We start from the raw sequence: 24,060 nt of genomic DNA, 5'->3' as shown, positions 1-24,060 counted from the left end.
CGCTCCAGCCGTTACCACGAGCCCGTCCTCCACTACTCCTCTCCAGCCGTTACCACGAGCCCGTCCTCCCCTACTCCGCTCCAGCCGTTACCACGAGCCTGTCCTCCCCTACTCCGCTCCAGCCGTTACCACGAGCCCGTCCTCCCCTACTCCGCGCCAGCCGTTACCACGAGCCCGTCCTCCCCAATTAAGGTGGCACCAACCTCCTGTGGTGTGCATGTGCGTGTGATAAAATTAATGTCAATCTTTCTATTGGAACTTTATTGATGTCCAACTGATTGAAATAAAACCTTCTGTCATCACGTGATGCACGTAACGTAACTGTGGTTCTGCTTCCTACGGTATGGATCAAAACAGTGGTTGTAAGAACCCAGTACCCTCTCTGTGATATCAATCAGTTAAAGTGCTGAGTTCAAATGTCTATATTTGATGCGTCGCTCACACGGCTGCTTTTAGACCTGGAGGTCAATCTGACTAAAGGAAATTAATGACTGTTTATAGCAGTGAAAAGCCCAGTGTCCCACAGAGTCATCTAAATCACTAGACCAGGTTAAACAGCCTGGTGTCCCACAGAGTCATCTAAATCACTACACCAGGTTAAAAAGCCTTGTGTCCCACAGAGTCATCTAAATCACTACAGCAGGTTAAAAAGCCTTGTGTCCCACAGAGTCATCTAAATCACTAGACCAGGTTAAAAAGCCCGGTGTCCCACAGAGTCATCTAAATCACTAGACCTGGTTAAAAAGCCCGGTGTCCCACAGAGTGATCTAAATCACTAGACCTGGTTAAAAAGCCCGGTGTCCCACAGTGTCATCTAAATCACTACACCATGTTCAAAAAGCCCGGTGTCCACAGAGTCATCTAAATCACTAGACCAGGTCCAAAAATCCTGATGTCCCACAGAGTCATCTAAATCACTACACCAGGTCCAAAAAGCCCGGTGTCCACAGAGTCATCTAAATCACTACACCATGTTCAAAAAGCCCGGTGTCCACAGAGTCATCTAAATCACTACAGCAGGTCCAAAAAGCCTTGTGTCCCACAGAGTCATCTAAATCACTACACCAGGTTAAAAAGCCTGGTGTCCCACAGAGTCATCTAAATCACTACACCAGGTCCAAAAAGCCTGGTGTCCCACAGAGTCATCTAAATCACTAGACCAGGTTAAAAAGCCTGGTGTCCCACAGAGTCATCTAAATCACTAGACCAGGTTAAAAAGCCTGGTGTCCCACAGTCATCTAAATCACTACACCAGGTTAAACAGCCTGGTGTCCCACAGAGTCATCTAAATCACTAGACCAGGTTAAAAAGCCTGGTGTCCCACAGTCATCTAAATCACTACCCCAGGTCCAAAAAGCCTGGTGTCCCACAGAGTCATCTAAATCACTAGACCAGGTTAAAAGCCTGGTGTCCCACAGAGTCATCTAAATCACTACCCCAGGTCCAAAAAGCCCGGTGTCCCACAGAGTCATCTAAATCACTAGACCAGGTTAAAAAGCCTGGTGTCCCACAGTCATCTAAATCACTACCCCAGGTCCAAAAAGCCTGGTGTCCCACAGAGTCATCTAAATCACTACACCATGTTCAAAAAGCCCGGTGTCCACAGAGTCATCTAAATCACTACAGCAGGTCCAAAAAGCCTTGTGTCCCACAGAGTCATCTAAATCACTACACCAGGTTAAAAAGCCTGGTGTCCCACAGAGTCATCTAAATCACTAGACCAGGTTAAAAAGCCTGGTGTCCCACAGTCATCTAAATCACTACCCCAGGTCCAAAAAGCCTGGTGTCCCACAGAGTCATCTAAATCACTAGACCAGATTAAAAGCCTGGTGTCCCACAGAGTCATCTAAATCACTACCCCAGGTCCAAAAAGCCTGATGTCCCACAGAGTCATCTAAATCACTAGACCAGGTTAAAAAGCCTGGTGTCCCACAGAGTCATCTAAATCACTACCCCAGGTCCAAAAAGCCTGGTGTCCCACAGAGCCATCTAAATCACTAGACCAGGTTAAAAGCCTGGTGTCCCACAGAGTCATCTAAATCACTACCCCAGGTCCAAAAAGCCTGGTGTCCCACAGAGTCATCTAAATCACTAGACCAGGTTAAAAGCCTGGTGTCCCACAGAGTCATCTAAATCACTAGACCTGGTTAAAAAGCCTGGTGTCCCACAGAGTCATCTAAATCACTACACCAGGTCCTCCTAGAGTCAGTTACAGCTACAGCACACTAACTGCTTTCCAGACCTAGCCAAAGACCTAGCCAAAGACCTAGCCAAAGACCTAGCCAAAGACCTAGCCAAAGACCTAGCCAAAGACCTAGCCAAAGACCTAGCCAAAGACCTAGCCAAAGACCTAGCCAAAGACCTAGCCAAAGACCTAGCCAAAGACCTAGCCAAAGACCTAGCCAAAGACCTAGCCAAAGACCTAGCCAAAGACCTAGCCAAAGACCTAGCCAAAGACCTAGCCAAAGACCAAGCCAAAGACCTAGCCAAAGACCTAGCCAAAGACCTAGCCAAAGACCTAGCCAAAGACCTAGCCAAAGACCTAGCCAAAGACCTAGCCAAAGACCTAGCCAAAGACCTAGCCAAAGCCACATCATGTATTTACAGCATTGTGCATCCCAAATGATACCCTATTCCCTATATAGTGCCCCTATTGGTCCTGGTCAAAAGTAGTACACTGTAAAGGAAATATGGTGCCATTTGGGACGTAGCCATGCTATAAAGACTTAATGTGACTCTGTTTTCCCACGTCTTTATACAGCATGTCTTTCCAGAGGAGCAGCTTCACTACATGGCCGACCGCAACGAGTTAGTATCGGAGTTGCACGGATATAACTACAAAATCTCAGACACGATGGCTTGACAATTACAACAGGCATAGAATATCAGCACATACTGTCCATGAGACATGAATTGAGAGCATACAATGTGAGTGTCAAAATCGTCGAACACAGTGGACCAATGCGCAGCGTGATGAGTGAACATACTTATTTTATTCCACACGAAACAAAACGATAACGTGAAGTCCTTGGTTACAATACAAAACCAACACGGAACAAGATCCCACAAAACACTGTGGAAAACAGGCTGCCTAAGTATGGTTCCCAATCAGAGACAACAAGCAACAGCTGATACTCGTTGCCTCTGATTGAGAACCACCCCGGCCAACACAGAAACACATGAGCTAGATAAATAACCTAGAACACAAAACACATAGAAACAACACACCCTGGCTCAACATAACAGAGTCCCAGAGCCAGGGCGTGACAGTACCCCCCCCAAAGGCGCGGACTGCGACCGCGCCAAACATAAACCGAACAGGGGAGGGCATTCCTCCTTGGAGGCGGTTCCGGCTCCGGGCTTGACCAACACCCTCCGTAGCGCCCCTGGTCCGGTCTGGCCCCGCTGGCTGGAGCTGGACTGGACATCGGTGGAGCGGATTGCTTAGGCTCCGATGTGGAGCAGCTGACCGGTACCTGACCAGGCACCGGTGACCCAGGCACGGGCTGTGCCGGACTGACGACGTGCACCACAGGCTTGGTGCGGGGAGCAGGAACGGGCCGGACCGGGCTGACGACGCACACCACAGGCTTGGTGCGGGGAGCAGGGACGGGCCGAACCGGGCTGACGAAGCGCACTACAGGCTTGGTGCGGGGAGCAGGAACAGGCCGGGCCGGGCTGGCGACGCGCACCATTGGCTTGGTGCGGGGAGCAGGAACAGGCCGGGCCGGGCTGGCGATGCGCAGCATTGGCTTGGTGCGGGGAGCAGGAACAGGCCGGGCCGGGCTGGCAACGCGTACTACAGGCTTGGTACGAGGGACAGGAACAGGCCGGACCGCACTGGGAACACACACCTCTGGCCTTACCCGGGGATCAGGAACGGGCCGGACCGGACTGGCAACACACCTCAGTACCTCTCGCCGTGCCTCTACATTTTCCCTCCCTCTACTCGCCAATGGCTCCCGTAACCCGGTGGCCTTCTCTCCTCGTCCACTAACTCGCCCCTTATCTGCCTCCAGCAGTCCCGTCGTCCACGGTGTGAGCCCCCCCCTAAAAATGTATTGGGTTCATCTCTCCCCCGTGGCTATGGCCTCCATGGCTCTCGCCAGACTCTCCAGCCTCTGCTCCCAAGTCCAACCTCTCTCCTCCTCACGCGGCTTGACCCAGTCGAGGTTGATATCCATTAGAGTCCTCTCTGGCGTTGGCTCCTGGACACGCTGCTTGACCCAGTCGAGGTGGACATCCATTAGATTCACCTCTGGCGTTGGCTCCTGGACACGCTGCTTGGTCCAGTTATGCTGGGATCTTCTGTCACGATCGTCGAACACAGTGTACCAATGCGCAGCGTGATAAGTGAACATACTTTTATTTAAATTCACCACACGAACAAAACGATAACTTGGTTACAATACAAAAAAAAAGTCCTTGGTTACAATACAAAACCAACACGGAACAAGATCCCACAAACACTGTGGAAAACAGGCTGCCTAAGTATGGTTCCCAATCAGAGACAACAAGCAACAGCTGATACTCGTTGCCTCTGATTGAGAACCACCCCGGCCAACACAGAAACACATGAGCTAGATAATCAACCTAGAACACAAAACACATAGAAACAACACACCCTGGCTCAACATAACAGAGTCCCAGAGCCAGGGCGTGACAGTGAGCAGTAAAAAAAAAATGAATATATACACTACCAGCCAAAGGTTTGGACACACCTACTCATTCCAGGGTTTTACTTTATTTGTACTATTTTCTATATTGTACAGTCATGGTCAAACGTTTTGAGAACGACGTTAATACTAATTTTCACAAAGTCTGCTGCCTCAGTTTTGAGGATGGCAATTTGCATATACTCCAGAATGTCATGAAGAGTGATCAGATGAATTGCAATTAATTGCAAAGTCCCTCTTTGCCATGAAAATGAACTTAATCCCAAAAACACATTTCCACTGCATTTCAGCCCTGCCAGAAAAGGACCAGCTGCCATCATGTCAGTGATTCTCTCGTTAACACAGGTGAGAGTGTTGACGAGGACAAGGCTGGAGATCACTCTGTCATGCTGATTGAGTTAGAATAACAGACTGGAAGCTTTAAAAGGAGGGTGGTGCTTGAAATCATTGTTCTTCCTCTGTTAACCATGGTTACCTGCAAGGAAACACGTGCCGTCATCATTGCTTTGCACAAAAAGGGCTTCACAGACAAGGATATTGCTGCTAGTAAGATTGCACCTAAATCAACCATTTATCGGATCATCAAGAACATAAAGGAGAGAGGTTCAATTGTTGTGAAGAAGGCGTCAGGGCGCCCAAGAAAGTCCAGCAAGCGCCAGGACCGTCTCCTAAATTTGATTCAGCTGCGGGATCGGGGCACCACCAGAGCAGAGCTTGCTCAGGAATGGCAGCAGGCAGATGTGAGTGCATCTGCACGCACAGTGAGGCGAAGACTTTTGGAGGATGGCCTGGTGTCAAGAAGGGCAACAAAGAAGCCACTTCTCTCCAGAAAAAACATCAGGGACAGACTGATATTCTGCAAAAGGTACAGGGATTGGACTGCTGAGGACTGGGGTAAAGTCATTTTCTCTGATGAATCCCCTTTCCGATTGTTTGGGGCAGCCGGAAAACACCTTGTCCGGAGAAGACTAGGTGAGCGCTACCATCAGTCCTGTGTCATGCCAACAGTAAAGCATCCTGAGACCATTCATGTGTGGGGTTGCTTCTCAGCCAAGGGAGTGGGCTCACTCACAATTTTGCCTAAGAACACAGCCATGAATAAAGAATGGTACCAACACATCCTCCGAGAGCAACTTCTCCCAACCATCCAAGAACAGTTTGGTGACGACCAATGCCTTTTCCAGCATGATGGAGCACCTTGCCTTAAGGCAAAAGTGATAACTAAGTGGCTCAGGGAACAAAACATCAACATTTTGGGTCCATGGCCAGGAAACTCCCCAGACCTTAATCCCATTGAGAACTTGTGGTCGATCCTCAAGTGGCGGGTGGACAAACAAAAACCCACAAATTCTGACAAACTCCAAGCATTGATTATGCAAGAATGGGCTGCCATCAGTCAGGATGTGGCCCAGAAGTTAATTGACAGCATGCCAGGGCGGATTGCAGAGGTCTTGAAAAAGAAGGGTCAACACTGCAAATATTGACCCTTTGCATAAACTTCATGTAATTGTCAATAAAAGCCTTTGACACTTATGGAATGCTTGTAATTATACTTCAGTATACCATAGTAACATCTGACAAAAATATCTCATAACACTGAAGCAGCAAACTTTGTGAAGATCAATACTTCTCAAAACTTTTGACCACGACTGTAGAATAATAGTGAAGACATCAAAGCTATGAAATAACACATACATAGAATCATGTAGTAACCAAAAAGGTGTTAAACAAATCAAAATATATTTTAGATTTTAGATTCTTCAAAGTACCACCCTTTGCCTTGATGACAGCTTTGCACACTCTTGGCATTCTTTCAACCAGCTTCATGAGGTAGTCACCTGGAATGCATTTCAATTAACAGGTGTGCCTTGGTGGGGTATAGAGAAGATAGCCCTATTTGGTAAAATACCAAGTCCATATTATGGTAAGAACAGCTCAAATAAGCAAAGAGAAACGACAGTCCATCATTACTTTAAGACATGAAGGTCAGTCAATCCGGAACATTTCTTCAAGTGCAGTCGCAAAAACCATCAAGCGCTATGATGAAACTGTCTCTCATGAGGACTGCCACAGGAAAGGAAGACCAAGAGTTACCTCTGCTGCAGAAAATGCAGCCCAAATAAATGCTTCACAGAGTTCAAGTAACAGACACATCTCAACATCAACTGTTCAGAGGAGACTGTGTGAACCAGGCCTTCATGGTCGAACTGCTGCAAAGAAACCACTACTAAAGGACACCAATAAGAAGAAGAGACTTGCTTGGACCAAGAAACATGAGCAATGGACATTAGACCAGTGTAAATCTGTCCTTTGGTCTGATGAGGCCAAATTTGAGATGTGTGGTTCCAAACGCCGTGTCTTTGTGAGACAGAGTAGGTGAACAGATGATCTCCACATGTGTGGTTCCCACCGTGAAGAATGGAGGAGGAGGTGTGATGGTGTGGGGGTGCTTTGCTGGTGACACTGTCTGTGATTTATTTAGAATTCAAGGCACACTTAATCAGCATGGCTACCACAGCATTCTGCAGCGATACGCCATCCCATCTGGTTTGGGCTTATTGGGACTATCATTTGTTTTTCAACAGGACAATGACCCAACACACCTCCAGGCTGTGTAAGGGCTATTTGACCAAGAAGGAGAGTGATGGAGTGCTGCATCAGATGACCTTGCCTCCACAATCACCCGATCTCAACCCAATTGAGATGGTTTGGGATGAGTTGGACCACATAGTGAAGGAAATGCAGCCAACAAGTGCTCAGCATATGTGGGAACTTCTTCAAGACTGTTGGAAAAGCATTCCTCATGAAGCTGGTTGAGAGAATGCCAAGAGTGTGCAAAGGGTTGCTACTTTTAAGAATCTAAAATCTTAAATATATTTTGATTTGTTTAACACTTTTTTGGTTACTACATGATTCCATCTGTGTTATTTCATAGTGTTGATGTCTTCACTATTATTCTACAATGTAGAAAATAGTAAAAAATAAAGAAAAACCCTTGAATGAGTAGGTGTGTCCAAACTTTTGACTGGTACTGTATATATACATAAGTATTATTCAGCGATACAATAGTTATGGACACAGCTATGCTTAGACTGAATGCCTGTCTGTCTGTCTGTCTGTCTGTCTGTCTGTCTGTCTGTCTGTCTGTCTGTCTGTCTGTCTGTCTGTCTGCCTGCCTGCCTGCCTGCCTGCCTGCCTGCCTGCCTGCCTGCCTGCCTGCCTGCCTGCCTGCCTGCCTGCCTGCCTGCCTGCCTGTCTGTCTGTCTGTCTGTCTGTCTGTCTGTCTGTCTGTCTGTCTGTCTGTCTGTCTGTCTGTCTGTTTCTCCAGAGACGAGGTCATGTTGTGGAACAGTAGACTACTGTAGCCTTACTGAGTAACATGGTTCCTCGATCACCTTCCTTAAGACCTACCTGATTTCATCTAACTACTTCCGACACACATTTCAGCAGTTCAGCTGCGGAGACCATTAATTATCACCCACAGCCTGTACAGCCTGCAGACTTACAGCATGTCCCAAATGGCACCCTATTCCCTATATATTCCCAGCTTTGGTCAAAAGTAGTGCGCTCCCAGCTAGCACATAATGTTCTGAGAACCATATGTTTCTTAGAGCTTATAATAATAATAATATGCCATTTAGCAGACGCTTTTATCCAAAGCGACTTACAGTCATGCGTGCATACATTTTTTTTGTGTATGGGTGGTCCCGGGGATTGAACCCACTACCTTGGCGTTACAAGCGCCGTGCTCTACCAGCTGAGCTACAGAGGACCAGCTTGGTGAGAGTGTGGTTGTCCTATGGTTATTTAGCATACAACCTTCCCACAACGTTCTGGGAATGGTGCAGGATAGTTGCTTGGCTTTCGAACATTCTTAGCACATTTAAGGAATTTCACAATTTTTTTTACAAAAATCTTGGTATTTCATTACTTTAACAGAACATTTCCTAAAAGTTCCAGCATGGTTACATTTAATTAATTATTATTATTATTATTATTATTAATTAACATTTTGTTAATGTTCTAGGAAGGTTATTCAACTGGATTGAAATTGGGAATGTTCTCAAATAGTTCAGAGAAAATTAAGAAACATTCGTTCTCCTGTGGGAAATTCAGTACATCAACATAACATTTCCTACAGGTTTCGTCATGGTTCTATTTAAAGTAATGTTCTCAAATTGTTCTGAGAGCATTAAGAAAACTTTCCATACCCCACAAGAAAACTTTAGTAATGTTCAGAGAATGTTCTAAGAATGTTATTTAAAAACATATACATTCCGTTCTCAGCCTCAACAAAACTCTCTCAATCCTCTATCTTGTTAAGTGTGTTCAGGTGTTTTGGCCGAGCCCACTAACTGGCCACACCTGATCTAAATGAGTGCTTGTTTCCTTTGAAATGGGGTATGTTTGAATAGTCAAAAATGAACAGCTTTGTATGAGTTAAAAAACATGGCATGCTAGGTCCATCCTGGTGGCGCAGTGGACTAATTACATAGATAGAGAACGGAAGATGATAGGTTTGATGATGTGTCACAATAAAAAAGAAATGGGTTTGCATGATTAATGCCTAAGGAAATTAATTTCCATGTGTCCTATCTCTGCTTCAAAAAAGTAACCCCAAATAAGCTAGCAGTGTTATTAACAGTCTTATTGAAACATTCAGTAAAATGTTTAAGGAAGTTATTCAAAAACCTAAAAATAACAGATTTCTGTTCTCAGAGCATTAATAAAACCTCCCAGGAACCAGAGTAAAACGTTCTCAGAACCTCCATGCAATATAAAAATGAACGTTACCAGAACAGGCACAATTTTCACTTTAGTTCTCAGAACGTTTTAAAAAAAAATCTGTTTTACCAGTCAGGAAACTTACGACTTAATTCCCAAAACCAATCAATCAATCAATCAATTTTATTTTATATAGCCCTTCTTACATCAGCTAATATCTCGAAGTGCTGTACAGAAACCCAGCCTAAAACCCCAAACAGCTAGTAATGCAGGTGTAGAAGCACGGTGGCTAGGAAAAACTCCCTAGAAAGGCGAAAACCTAGGAAGAAACCTAGAGAGGAACCAGGCTATGAGGGGTGGCCAGTCCTCTTCTGGCTGTGCCGGGTGGAGATTATAACAGAACCATGCCAAGATGTTCAAAAATGTTCATAAGTGACAAGCATGGTCAAATAATAATCAGGAATAAATCTCAGTTGGCTTTTCATAGCCGATCATTAAGAGTTGAAAACAGCAGGTCTGGGACAGGTAGGGGTTCCATAACCGCAGGCAGAACAGTTGAAACTGGAATAGCAGCAAGGCCAGGCGGACTGGGGACAGCAAGGAGTCACCACGGCCGGTAGTCCCGACGTATGGTCCTAGGGCTCAGGTCTCTCAGTTGGCTTTTCATAGCCGATCATTAAGAGTTGAAAACAGCAGGTCTGGGACAGGTAGGGGTTTCGTAGCCGCAGGCAGAACAGTTGAAACTGGAATAGCAGCAAGGCCAGGCGGACTGGGGACAGCAAGGTGTCATCATGCCCGGTAGTCCTGACGTATGGTCCTAGGGCTCAGGTTCTCAGAGAGAAAGAGAGAACGAGAGAATTAGAGAGAGCATACTTAAATTCACACAGGACACTGGATAAGACAGGAGAAGTACTCCAGGTATAACCAACTAACCCCAGCCCCCCGACACATAAACTACTGCAGCATAAATACTGGAGGCTGAGACAGGAGCGGTCCGGAGACACTGTGGCCCCATCCGAAGAAACCCCCAGACAGGGCCAAACAGGAAGGATATAACCCCACCCACTCCGCCAAAGCACAGCCCCCGCACCACTAGAGGGATATCCCCAACCACCAACTTACAATCCTGAGACAAGGCCGAGTATAGCCCACAGAGGTCTCCACCACAGCACAAACCAAGGGGGGGGCGCCAACCCAGACAGGAAGATCACGTCAGTAACTCAACCCACTCAAGTGACGCACCCCTCCCAGGGACGGCATGAAAGAGCACCAGCAAGCCAGTGACTCAGCCCCTGCAACAGGGTTAGAGGCAGAGAACCCCAGTGGAGAGGGGAACCGGCCTGGCAGAGACAGCGAGGGCTGTTCGTTGCTCCAGCCTTTCCGTTCACCTTCACACTCCTGGGCCAGACTACACTCAATCATATGACCTACTGAAGAGATAAGTCTTCAGTAAAGACTTAAAGGTTGAGACCGAGTCTGCGTCTCTCACATGGGTAGGCAGACTGTTCCATAAAAATGGAGATCTATAGGAGAAAGCCCTGCCTCCCGCTGTTTGCTTAGAAATTCTAGGGACAATTAGGAGGCCTGCGTCTTGTGACCGTAGCGTACGTATTGGTATGTACGGCAGGACCAACTCGGAAAGATAGGTAGGAGCAAGCCCATGTAACGCTTTATAGGTTAACAGTAAAACCTTGAAATCAGCCCTTGCCTTAACAGGAAGCCAGTGTAGGGAAGCTAGCACTGGAGTAATATGATCAAATTTCTTGGTTCTAGTCAGGATTCTAGCAGCCGTATTTAGCACTAACTGAAGTTTATTTAGTGCTTTATCCGGGTAGCCGGAAAATAGAGCATTGCAGTAGTCTAACCTAGAAGTAACAAATGCATGGATTAATTTTTCTGCATCATTTTTGGACAGAAAATTTCTGATTTTTGCAATGTTACGTAGATGGAAAAAAGCTGTCCTTGAAACAGTCTTGATATGTTCGTCAAAAGAGAGATCAGGGTCAAGAGTAACGCCGAGGTCCTTCACAGTTTTATTTGAGACGACTTTACAACCATCAAGATGAATTGTCAGATTTAACAGAAGATCTCTTTGTTTCTTGGGACCTAGAACAAGCATCTCTGTTTTGTCCGAGTTTAAAAGTAAAAAGTTTTCAGCCATCCACTTCCTTATGTCTGAAACACAGGCTTCTAGCGAGGGCAATTTTGGGGCTTCACCATGTTTCATTGAAATGTACAGCTGTGTGTCATCCGCATAGCAGTGAAAGTTAACATTATGTTTTCGAATAACATCCCCAAGAGGTAAAATATATAGTGAAAACAATAGTGGTCCTAAAACGGAACCTTGAGGAACACCGAAATGTACAGTTGATTTGTCGGAGGACAGACCATTCACAGAGACAAACTGATATCTTTCCGACAGGTAGGATCTAAACCAGGCCAGAACTTGTCCGTGTAGACCAATTTGGGTTTCCAGTCTCTCCAAAAGAATGTGGTGATCGATGGTGTCAAAGACGAATGGGAAACCAAAAACTTAAGTTCCCACAACTTCCAAGGAACCAAATGTGCTAGCTGGGGGTATAGGGTGTTATTCGGTATGCAGCCTGGGTCTTGGCTTTGGGTATAGGGTGTTATTTGGGATGCAGCCTGGGTCTTGAGCTGCATGTGGCTGCACAGCCACTGCACTGGAGCTAAGCCACATGTCATGTTAAGTTTAACGCTAACAAACTAGACCACCAAACTTTTGAACAAATACCAAAATGTGCAATTACAGTATTACAGCTAACCCAGCAAACAAATTTGGGTTCCCAGAAAGTTGTGGGAAAGTTGCTATTCAAATAACCAAACAAAAACCCTTAAGGGAACGTTATGGGAACATTTTGTACTAGCCGGGAAGATTTCAAATGAGGGTTTTCAACTCATCACTGACCACATGTCTGTAGAGTGTGACTAATGAACACAATAACTGCAACATCATTATTGACCAAAGATGTGATCCAAAAAGCATCAAACCCCACGGTGCAATGCTTTTTGCCAGAGCCCTCCCAGCTAACACCTTTGGTTCCTTGGAAGTTGTGGGAAAGTACGTTTTTTGTTTCTTTTTGGTTCTCGGAAGAGAGCCATACGTTTCCTGACCGGTAAAACTGAACGTTTTTTAAAAGTTCTGAGAACTAAAGTAAAAATGTCTCATTTTCTGTGAATGTTAATTTGTAGGTTGCAGAGAGGTTCTGAGAACGTTTTACTGTGGTTCCCTGAAAGTTTTCCTGGGTACTTTTATTAACGCTCTGAGAACATTCTCTAAATGCTGTGAATGTTCTGAATAAAATGTAAAGATTATTCTGAGTTTTTTTAATAACAAAAGTTTCACTGAATGTTTCAATAAGACTTTTAATAGCACTGCTAGCTTATGTTAACTATTTTGAACTCTAAGCACAGATAGGACACATGGAATTTCATTTGCTTAGGCACTAATAATGCAAACACATTTTTCCTCGGAAAAAAACAAGGTCGAATCATGACGTCAGTGATCTTCAGGTCAGAGCTCTAGAAAGAGGACTGACTTGGAATTCCGAGTTGGATGACCTTTCAAAACTTATTTTCCCAGTTGGAGCTCGTTTTTTTCAGAGTTCCCAGTTGTCTTGAACTCACTGAAGTCTGAGATTTTCAAGTTCAGAGTTTCCAGTTGTTCTGAACGCGACAGAAGTCATGCTGGATTGACAGCATGAACAATGTATTCAACCGTTTCTGGCCCATGGCATGTGAATGTTTATCTTTTTAAGCTTGGAGAAAAGGCCCTTAAACCCAGACTTGGACCACACACCCACTCTACTGAATAGCAGGCTAGTGATTGCTTTGCAATGCTTGCAGTTAGCCACTGATTCCTTCCAAACCACTCATTGTTGAATTTGTGATTTCCATCTTGTTGTGTGTAATGTTTATGTCCAATGGCCGATGAGCACCGATACGTTTTATCTATAATTTCTCTTTATATGACAAGGATTGAAAAGGATTTGACAGTAGATTGTCGACGTGATTCTTGATGATGACTGCTAGCTTGCTAGCTAAGATGTTGAAAGTATGATGTTGACATGATCAGTCCAATCATAGCTACGGTAGATATAACGTGATTTGACGTCATTTTATCTGTGGCCAATGACCTTGAGCCTTCTTGGATGGGCACTTCTAATGTAACTCCATGGCAGCACCGAAGGGGCTTGACTTTCCTAGCTCTCCCTGTAGATTGTGCGGTGACGTAGTGTCCCTATGAGTGAGAGAACACTACCAACTCCTACGCTCCGTATTTTCCGCTGGCTGTCCCACCACCACAGAAAGCACTGAGCTAGGCTGAAACACCTGCATGTTGGAGCTGCCTTTACTCAGCTAGGCTGAAACACCTGCATGTTGGAGCTGCCTTACTCAGCTAGGCTGAAACACCTGCATTTTGGAGCTGCCAAACTCAAGAAAGCAAAAATAGAGACCATGTTTGTTTGCGGCATTATTAAGTCAATGATATTTGTATTTACATTGTTTGCAAACTGATTTGTGACACGTATTAATGCTAAAATAACATGCAAAACAGGCAAGCCCCCCCCCCCCAAAAAAAATAATATATATAATTATTTATTTTGCTAAACAGGTGGGGCTCAAAACAGGTGGGGCTCTGCCCTGAATGACGTGTCGCAACGGCCCATTTCAAAGGAAACAAGCACTCCATTAAGATCAGGTGTTTCCTGAACACAAGATAGAGGATAGAGAGAGTTTGGTTGACCCTGTGAACAGAATGTATATTTTTTTAAATACAATTCTTAAAACGTTCATTGAACGTTACATTACTAACGGTTTCTTGTGATTTTTATGGAAATTGTTCTTAATGTTCTGAGAACATTACTTTAAACAGAACCATGAGGAAACCTGCAGAAAATGTTATGCTGAAGTATTGAAATTCCCACAGAAGAACGTTGTTTCTTATGTGCTAGCTAGGCTGAGAGTCCTGGTCAAAATGAGTGCACTATGAAGGGAATACTGAAAATGATAACTGCAGCGTCAAGTCTCTGAATCTATTGTAGAATGTTTTCAATATTAGTCATCTCTGTAAATCTCACCAGCCAATCAGATAACCATTGCTCTTATCATTCTCAATTAACATTGTTCTGTCAATACTTTAATGTTGTCGGGGGATATCTGATGTATCTCCATGATCTCCAGTGCTCCAAATGAGAATTCCTCTTCTTTTTCTATCCCTGATCTAGTTGAGGCCATCAAAGAGTCCTCTCTGACGTCCTAAAGGCCCCGTCCACACCGAGGGATACTTTGGGATTTTGGCAATGATGCCCTTTATCTACGTTCCCAGAGTCAGATGAACTCGTGGATACCATTTTTATGTCTCTGCGTGCAGTTTGAAGAAAGTTGCTAACTAGCGCTAGCGCAATTGCTAACTAGTGTTAGCGCAATGACTGGAAGTCTATGGCTATCTGCTAGCATGCTAGCAGATACCCATAGACTTCCAGTCATTGTGCTAACGCTAGTTAGCATTTGCTGGTGAAACTACCTCTAACATACCTCTTACTGGACACAGAGACATAAAAATGGTATCCACGAGTTCATCTGACTCCGGGGAAGTAGATAAAGGGCCTCATTGCCAAAATCCCCAAGTATCCCTCGGTGTGGACGGGGCCTTTGGGACGTCAGAGAGAACTCTTTAAAATGAACAGCTTTGGAGTAACAGAGAGGACTGATCTTTTATGGGACTAATGTGCTGTTTGACATTTACACTGAACTCTACCGAGGACCCCCACTTTGAGGTGGCCGAGGCTGTGCCTGATCAGATCTGGGCCCGTATTCCAAAAGCGTCTCAGAGCAGGAGTGCTGGTCTAGGATCAGTTTAGCCTTTTAGATCATAATGAATCAGATTATATGGAGAGAGAGGACTTGATCCTAGTCTGAGATGCTTTAGGAATACGGGCCCAGATCTCTTAGATTGTGGGCTGGCCGAGGCTGTGCCTGCTGAAATCCGCCAAACCCTTTGCCTTTATGTATCCAGACAGGGAAGAGGAAGTAGAAAGAGCTGTGTATCCAGACAGTAGTACTCACGGTATTCCCGTCCTCCAGCCATGTGATGGTGGGGATAGGGTTCCCTGTGGCGTTGCACTCCAGAGAGACCTCACTCCCGAAGGTCACTCTCTTATCCTTAGGGACCCTGAGGATACGGGCTGGGGCTGGAGGGAGCATCAAAACATAACAGTATGAAACATCACAACGCACTGGTCCTTCATTACATGAGTTATATGCTGAACAAGGCTGCTTTAAAATCGTTTTGTAGTCTTCTGTTGTGGGTCCACAAGCCTTACTTGGACATACCCTATATCTCTATGGTGACTGGTTGAGAGAACGCTCTAGGACTTACCCTGTACTTCTATGGGGACAGGTTTGGAGGAGGACTTACCCTGTACTTCTATGGTGATTGGTTTGGAGAACGCTCTAGGACTTACCCTGTACTTCTATGGGGACTGGTTTGGAGGAGGACTTAACCTGCACTTCTAAGGTGACTGTTTGAGAGGACACTCTCAGACTTATCTTGTATTATAGGGTGACTGGTTTGAAAAACACTGCAGGACTTACCCTGTACTTCTATGGTGACTGGTTTGGAGGAGGACTTACCCTGTACTTCTATGGTGACTGGTTTGGAGAACGCTCTAGGACTTACCCTGTACTTCTATGGGGACTGGTTTGGAGAACGCTCTAGGACTTACCCTGTACTTCTATGGTGACTGGTTTGGAGAACGCTCTAGGACTTATCCTGAACTTCTATGGGGACTGGTTTAGAGGAGGACTTACCCTGTACTTCTATGGTGACTGGTTTGGAGAACGCTCTAGGACTTATCCTGAACTTCTATGGGGACTGGTTTAGAGGAGGACTTACCCTGTACTTCTATGGAGACTGGTTTGGAGAAGGCGATCCCGAAGCTGTTCTTGGCCACACAGCGGTACTGTCCTGCGTCTTCCTTCTTGATGTTATGGATCTTCAGAGCGCCGTAATCCAGAATCGTGATCCGATCACTCACCTGTTCAGAGTATTGATTATGAGAGTGAATTGTGTGTCTGAGATCAAAAGCTGTTATCTCTATTCTGTTGGAGGCTTCTGTTTGGGAGATCCCCTTGGTTCCTGTATCAATTCAATGGGTTGCGTAGTCTAGCACCTCCTATTGGTCTGTCAGAATTGTCATTATTTGAATTTCTATTTGAAAATAATAGGTACCGTTATAAGAGCATCGTCTTTGATCCAGGAGATGTCTGGTTTGGGGTTTCCTAGCGTCACACAGGGCAACACGGCCTTGGATTCAATCAGGAACGTCATGTTGGTGGGGTGTCTTTTTATCTGAGGCTCTGGAAGAAGAACATAGTTGCTGATTAATCATTCTCCCTAATACTGTTTGGATGAGAACAATCTGAAGCATTGAAGGCAGCTTAGTTCACTGGCGTAAAATCAGCAAGCTTGACATACTGAAGAGTTCACACCAGTGTGATTGACAAGAACAATCAGATTGAGCAAGACTCTGTTAAACATACTTCAAACTCATGATCATTGGTCAATTCTCGCCTAGCAAAGTGATCAGTTGAAATATGTGAGACTCCCTGGTTTAGACTTTAGAGGTCCTGTGCAGGCTATTATTAGAAATCTAGAACAATCTCTTCTAGAACACTGTATGGAACAGAGGAACAGTTTGAACAAACACATCAGGTCGAGTCTCAAATGACACCCTATTCCCTATATAGAGGACTACTGTTAACCCCCTATTTTGTATTTTGTTGTGCATATTTCCCCCTATAGTTGACGTCCGTGCCTCTGCGGCAATCTAATTAGCTTTATAAAAAAATCCCCATCAAAATCTGTCTGTTTAAGCTAGAGATATCTTTTTTTTGTTGTTGCATGGGCAGTGTCTCAATCCATTGGCGGATATGGTGTGACAAATAACATTTGAGTACTCTAGTGCCCACATTTTTTTAATCAGAGCACTACTTTGGTTAATAGAGTGCCATTGGGGACTCTAGAGATATCTGTTCTAACCAGGTACCCTCTGAACACTCTAGAGATATCTGTTCTAACCAGGTACCCTCTGAACACTCTAGAGATATCTGTTCTAACCAGGTACCCTCTGAACACTCTAGAGATATCTGTTCTAACCAGGTACCCTCTGAACACTCTAGAGATATCTGTTCTAACCAGGTACCCTCTGAACACTCTAGAGATATCTGTTCTAACCAGGTACCCTCTGAACACTCTAGAGATATCTGTTCTAACCAGGTACCCTCTGAACACTCTAGAGATATCTGTTCTAACCAGGTACCCTCTGAACACTCTAGAGATATCTGTTCTAACCAGGTACCCTCTGAACACATCTAGAGATATCTGTTCTAACCAGGGACCCTCTGAACACTCTAGAGATATCTGTTCTAACCAGGTACCCTCTGAACACTCTAGAGATATCTGTTCTAACCAGGTACCCTCTGAACACATCTAGAGATATCTGTTCTAACCAGGGACCCTCTGAACACTCTAGAGATATCTGTTCTAACCAGGTACCCTCTGAACACTCTAGAGATATCTGTTCTAACCAGGGACCCTCTGAACACTCTAGAGATATCTGTTCTAACCAGGTACCCTCTGAACACTCTAGAGATATCTGTTCTAACCAGGTACCTTCTGAACACTCTAGAGATATCTGTTCTAACCAGGTACCCTCTGAACACATCTAGAGATATCTGTTCTAACCAGGTACCCTCTGAACACATCTAGAGATATCTGTTCTAACCAGGTACCCTCTGAACACTCTAGAGATATCTGTTCTAACCAGGTACCCTCTGAACACTCTAGAGATATCTGTTCTAACCAGGTACCCTCTGAACACTCTAGAGATATCTGTTCTAACCAGGTACCCTCTGAACACTCTAGAGATATCTGTTCTAACCAGGTACCCTCTGAACACATCTAGAGATATCTGTTCTAACCAGGTACCCTCTGAACACTCTAGAGATATCTGTTCTAACCAGGTACCCTCTGAACACTCTAGAGATATCTGTTCTAACCAGGTACCCTCTGAACACTCTAGAGATATCTGTTCTAACCAGGTACCCTCTGAACACTCTAGAGATATCTGTTCTAACCAGGTACCCTCTGAACACTCTAGAGATATCTGTTCTAACCAGGTACCCTCTGAACACTCTAGAGATATCTGTTCTAACCAGGTACCCTCTGAACACTCTAGATATATCTGTTCTAACCAGGTACCCTCTGAACACTCTAGAGATATCTGTTCTAACCAGGTACCCTCTGAACACTCTAGAGATATCTGTTCTAACCAGGTACCCTCTGAACACTCTAGAGATATCTGTTCTAACCAGGTACCCTCTGAACACTCTAGAGATATCTGTTCTAACCAGGTACCCTCTGAACACTCTAGAGATATCTGTTCTAACCAGGTACCCTCTGAACACTCTAGAGATATCTGTTCTAACCAGGTACCCTCTGAACACTCTAGAGATATCTGTTCTAACCAGGTACCCTCTGAACACTCTAGAGATATCTGTTCTAACCAGGTACCCTCTGAACACTCTAGAGATATCTGTTCTAACCAGGTACCCTCTGAACACTCTAGAGATATCTGTTCTAACCAGGTACCCTCTGAACACTCTAGAGATATCTGTTCTAACCAGGTACCCTCTGAACACATCGACAACAGTCACCCACGAAGCAGCGTTACCCAGAACACTGGACCCCTTGGGACATGTGGAAGAAGCGCACATACTCATTTTAAGCTGCAAGGCTCCGCAGCTCTTGGCCGGCTCTCCGATGCCATTGTTAGCAACACAGCAGTACTCCCCGTTATCAGAATCTCTGACGTTCGGGATCAACAGCATCTGGCCATTCTCCCTGGTAGTGTAGCGGGAGTCATAGTATCTGGATAAAACAGGAAACAGAATCATAGTATCTGGATAAAACAGGAAACAGAATCATAGTATCTGGATAAAACAGGAAACAGAATCATAGTATCTGGATAAAACAGGAAACAGAATCATAGTATCTGGATAAAACAGGAAACAGAATCATAGTATCTGGATAAAATAGGAAACAGAATCATAGTATCTGGATAAAACAGGAAACAGAATCATAGTATCTGGAGAGCATTAGGGAATGAATAGACATTAACCATTGTAATCATAGTCATAGTATCTGGATAAAACTGAGACATAAAGCTGTGACCTGAACGAATTAAACTTCTCTAAAACCCACCAAAAGCCTCTGTAATGACCGATCATACAATTTCAAGTCTGTTTAAATGACTCAAATGTACCAGACAAGGTTGTCTAATGTTGTCAATTTTGTTGAATGCTCTTACGGGATTGGGTGGTTATTCCGCGTCCACGTGATGTCAGCTGGCGGTCGGGAGTCGACTTCACAGATGAACGTGGCGTTGTGATCCAACAGGATGTCCAAGGTCTCCAGCAGGGTCGTGATGCGAGGAGCTGCGGACGGAACACAAGACATTAAGCTACATTAAGTAACATGACATTACTCTGTCTGACATGACATTACTCTGTCTGACATGGCATTACTCTGTCTGACATGACATTACTCTGTCTGACATGACATTACTCTGTCTGACATGACATTACTCTGTCTGACAAGGCATTACTCTGTCTGACATGACATTACTCTGTCTGACATGACATTACTCTGTCTGACATGACATTACTCTGTCTGACATGACATTACTCTGTCTGACATTACATTACTCTGTCTGACATGACATTACTCTGTCTGACATGGCATTACTCTGTCTGACATGACATTACTCTGTCTGACATGACATTACTCTGTCTGACATGGCATTACTCTGTCTGACATGACATTACTCTGTCTGACATTACATTACTCTGTCTGACATGGCATTACTCTGTCTGACATGACATTACTCTGTCTGACATGACATTACTCTGTCTGACATGACATTACTCTGTCTGACATGACATTACTCTGTCTGACATGACATTACTCTGTCTGACATGGCATTACTCTGTCTGACATGGCATTACTCTGTCTGACATGACATTACTCTGTCTGACATGGCATTACTCTGTCTGACATGGCATTACTCTGTCTGACATGGCATTACTCTGTCTGACATGACATTACTCTGTCTGACATTACATTACTCTGTCTGACATGGCATTACTCCGTCTCCAGCAGGGTCGTGCGCGTGGCTGTTTAAATTGGTTAAATTCCATTGCATTTGCATATCACTTTTACTGTTTAGGAGCCTTGGGCAGAAGAGCTTATAACGACTGCAATGATGGTAGCTAGATATCTCCTCTGTACCCTACTATCTCCTCTGTACCCTACTATCTCCTCTGTACCCTACTATCTCCTCTGTACCCTACTATCTCCTCTGTACCCTACTATCTCCTCTGTACCCTACTATCTCCTCTGTATCCTACTATCTCCTCTGTACCCTACTATCTCCTCTGTACCCTACTATCGTCTCTGTACCCTACTATCTCCTCTGTATCCTACTATCTCCTATGTACCCTACTATATCCTCTGTACACTACTATCTCCTCTATACAATGATACCACACTCACAGCTGGATGCAGTGTTCTAGCCAAATGTTTCCCAGTCATTCTGTAACAGTCTTGCTTCTGTCCCTCTCCTCACCCCAACCTTGGTTCTAACCAGGTACCCTCTGAACACATCGACAACAGTCACCCACGAAGCAGCGTTACCTTTCGCTCCACAAAAGCCACAGCACTTGCAGAGCAAGGGACACAACTACTTCAAGGTCTCAGAGTGAGTGACGTCACTGATTGAAACGTTACTAGTGCGCACCGCTAACTAGCTAGCCATTTCACACCGGTTATCATTGCATTGACACAATCCCATTTGGCCAACACAGACGGTTCACATTTGGCCAACACAGACGGTTCACATTTGGGCAACACAGACAGTTCACATTTGGCCAACACAGACGGTTCACATTTGGCCAACACAGACAGTTCACATTTGGCCAACACAGACGGTTCACATTTGGCCAACACAGACAGTTCACATTTGGCCAACACAGACGGTTCACATTTGGCCAACACAGACGGTTCACATTTGGCCAACACAGACGGTTCACATTTGGCCAACACAGACGGTTCACATTTGGCCAACACAGACGGTTCACATTTGGCCAACACAGACGGTTCCCATTTGGCCAACACAGACGGTTCACATTTGGCCAACACAGACGGTTCACATTTGGCTCACAGAGACTGTTGTCAATGGGCAAAATATAGCCTTGGCCTACCATTGGTGCTGCATTGTAGGACTGAATCATTTAAATATCTTTAGTGGAGGTGTGTTTCTTTAGTAACTGGATGTGAGGATGGGGATTGATACTTGAACAAGCTAAATGTAGTATGCAGATCGGACGCATTGCTGTTGATCCAGCCTCAGTAGCTTAGGGCAGCCTATGGAGGACTTGATATGACATCAACAATATTTCTAAATAGGATGGGGTCAGAAGCATGATATCATAAATCTCTTCTCTCTTTCCATGGCGCTCTGTGCACACGTAGGCCTACATGTCTTTACGCAGAACATTCACACATCTATACAAAATACTAGACTCCTGTCAATTGTATCGTTGCATGTGTTTGAGGCAGATTCTCAAAATCCGCCGTTGGTATAGCATTATGGGAGGACTGAAACGTTTTGTAATCGGACGAGGGGCGCTCAATGAAAATGGGAATGGATTGCCTACGTGAAGAAGTTAATTTAAGTATGCAGGTATGTGAATTGTGAATAGTTGTCTAATGGCCAGTATAAAAAAAGATGCACCTATGTGATGCTGCTAAACCAGGCTTGATTAAGGGAGGGGAGGCAATGATGGGTTTTTAATCACATTAAACGAAATGGGGGAAACCAATAGTTTTTGTAATGTTTCTAATTTGAGAAAAGGCGCATCTCTCTTCCATGGTCAGAGCTAGATAGGCTGTGCTTCCACTCTCACAATCCATGCCATTATCAAATGCGTTATCGTTAAGACCTCTTAAAACTCCCCATTAGCTCTGCATGAAATTGACACCTTTGAGTTTGTTTTTAAAGACACACCTCAAATATTGCCACCCCTCCCACCTCAGCACAAGCGAGGTGATGTTAGACAGGTGAATTGCCGAACCTGGCGTTAGGGCTGGAAAATGCCAGTGTGCCAGTTTTTACATGATGAAATTGCTATATAACGTGCTGATGAGCCCACAGAGAGATGCTTCAGTCAGGAATGCTCCCGATGACCTCACATAGGGTCAGAGAGAGAGAGAGAGAGAGAGAGAGGGGGAGAGAGAGAGAGAGAGAGAGAGAGAGGGAGAGATGGAGAGAGAGAGAGAGAGAGAGAGAGGGAGAGAGTGAGAGAGAGAGAGAGAGAGAGAGAGAGAGAGAGAGTGTTCCAAAAAAGGTCCAGTTGCCAGGACCACAAATACAAATTCCATCTAGACACCGTTGCCCTAGAGCACACAAAAAACTATACATACCTCGGCCTAAACATCAGCGCCACAGGTAACTTCCACAAAGCTGTGAACGATCTGAGAGACAAGGCAAGAAGGGCCTTCTATGCCATCAAAAGGAACATAAAATTTGACATACCAATTAGGATCTGGCTAAAAATACTTGAATCAGTTATAGAACCCATTGCCCTTTATGGTTCTGAGGTCTGGGGTCCGCTCACCAACCAAGAATTCACAAAATGGGACAAACACCAAATTGAGACTCTGCATGCAGAATTCTGCAAAAACATCCTCCGTGTACAACGTAAAACACCAAATAATGCATGCAGAGCAGAATTAGGCCAATACCCGCTAATTATCAAAATCCAGAAAAGAGCCGTTAAATTCTATAACCACTTAAAAGGAAGCGATTCCCAAACCTTCCATAACAAAGCCATCACCTACAGAGAGATGAACTTGGAGAAGAGTCCCCTAAGTAAGCTTGTCCTGGGGCTCTGTTCACAAACACAAACAGACCCCACACAGCCCCAGGACAACAACAACAACAACACAACTAGACCCAACCAAATCATGAGAAAACAAAAAAATAATTACTTGACACATTGGAAAGAACAAACAAAAAAACAGAGCAAACTAGAATGCTATTTGGCCCTAAACAGAGAGTACACAGTGGCAGAATACTTGACCACTGTGACTGACCCAAACTTAAGGAAAGCTTTGACTATGTACAGACTCAGTGAGCATAGCCTTGCTATTGAGAAAGGCCGCCGTAGGCAGACCTGGCTCTCAAGAGAAGACAGGCTATGTGCACACTGCCCACAAAATGAGGTGGAAACTGAGCTGCACTTCCTAACCTCCTGCCAAATGTATGACCATATTAGAGACACATATTTCCCTCAGATTACAGCGATCCACAAAGAATTCGAAAACAAACCCAATTTTGATAAACTCCCTTATCTACTGGGTGAAAAACCACAGTGTGCCATCACAGCTGCAAGATTTGTGACCTGTTGCCACAAGAAAAGGGCAACCAGTGAAGAACAAACACCATTGTAAATACAACCCATATTTATGTTTATTTATTTTCCCATTTGTACTTTAACTATTTGCACATTGTTA

General features: G+C 44.7%; 1 protein-coding gene across 1 annotated transcript in view; it reads right to left on the bottom strand.

Moving 5' to 3' along the window:
• The window catches only part of musk (muscle, skeletal, receptor tyrosine kinase), a gene marked incomplete at both ends in the record, with an annotated part of 79,010 nt that overhangs the window by 28,903 nt on the left and 26,047 nt on the right, over positions 1 to 24,060 (bottom strand). The window contains 5 exons of the mRNA XM_084192721.1: positions 15,492 to 15,616; positions 16,321 to 16,462; positions 16,657 to 16,784; positions 19,205 to 19,356; positions 19,796 to 19,922. Coding sequence (XP_084048847.1) covers positions 15,492 to 15,616; positions 16,321 to 16,462; positions 16,657 to 16,784; positions 19,205 to 19,356; positions 19,796 to 19,922 — 674 coding nt within the window. The remainder of the gene's footprint in view (positions 1 to 15,491; positions 15,617 to 16,320; positions 16,463 to 16,656; positions 16,785 to 19,204; positions 19,357 to 19,795; positions 19,923 to 24,060) is intronic.

Source organism: Coregonus lavaretus (assembly GCF_964263955.1).
Source record: "Coregonus lavaretus genome assembly, contig: HAP1_SCAFFOLD_204, whole genome shotgun sequence".
Classification (NCBI taxonomy): domain Eukaryota; kingdom Metazoa; phylum Chordata; class Actinopteri; order Salmoniformes; family Salmonidae; genus Coregonus; species Coregonus lavaretus.
Note: the sequence above shows the minus strand (reverse complement) of the source record. Positions and strands in the feature narration are given on the sequence as shown.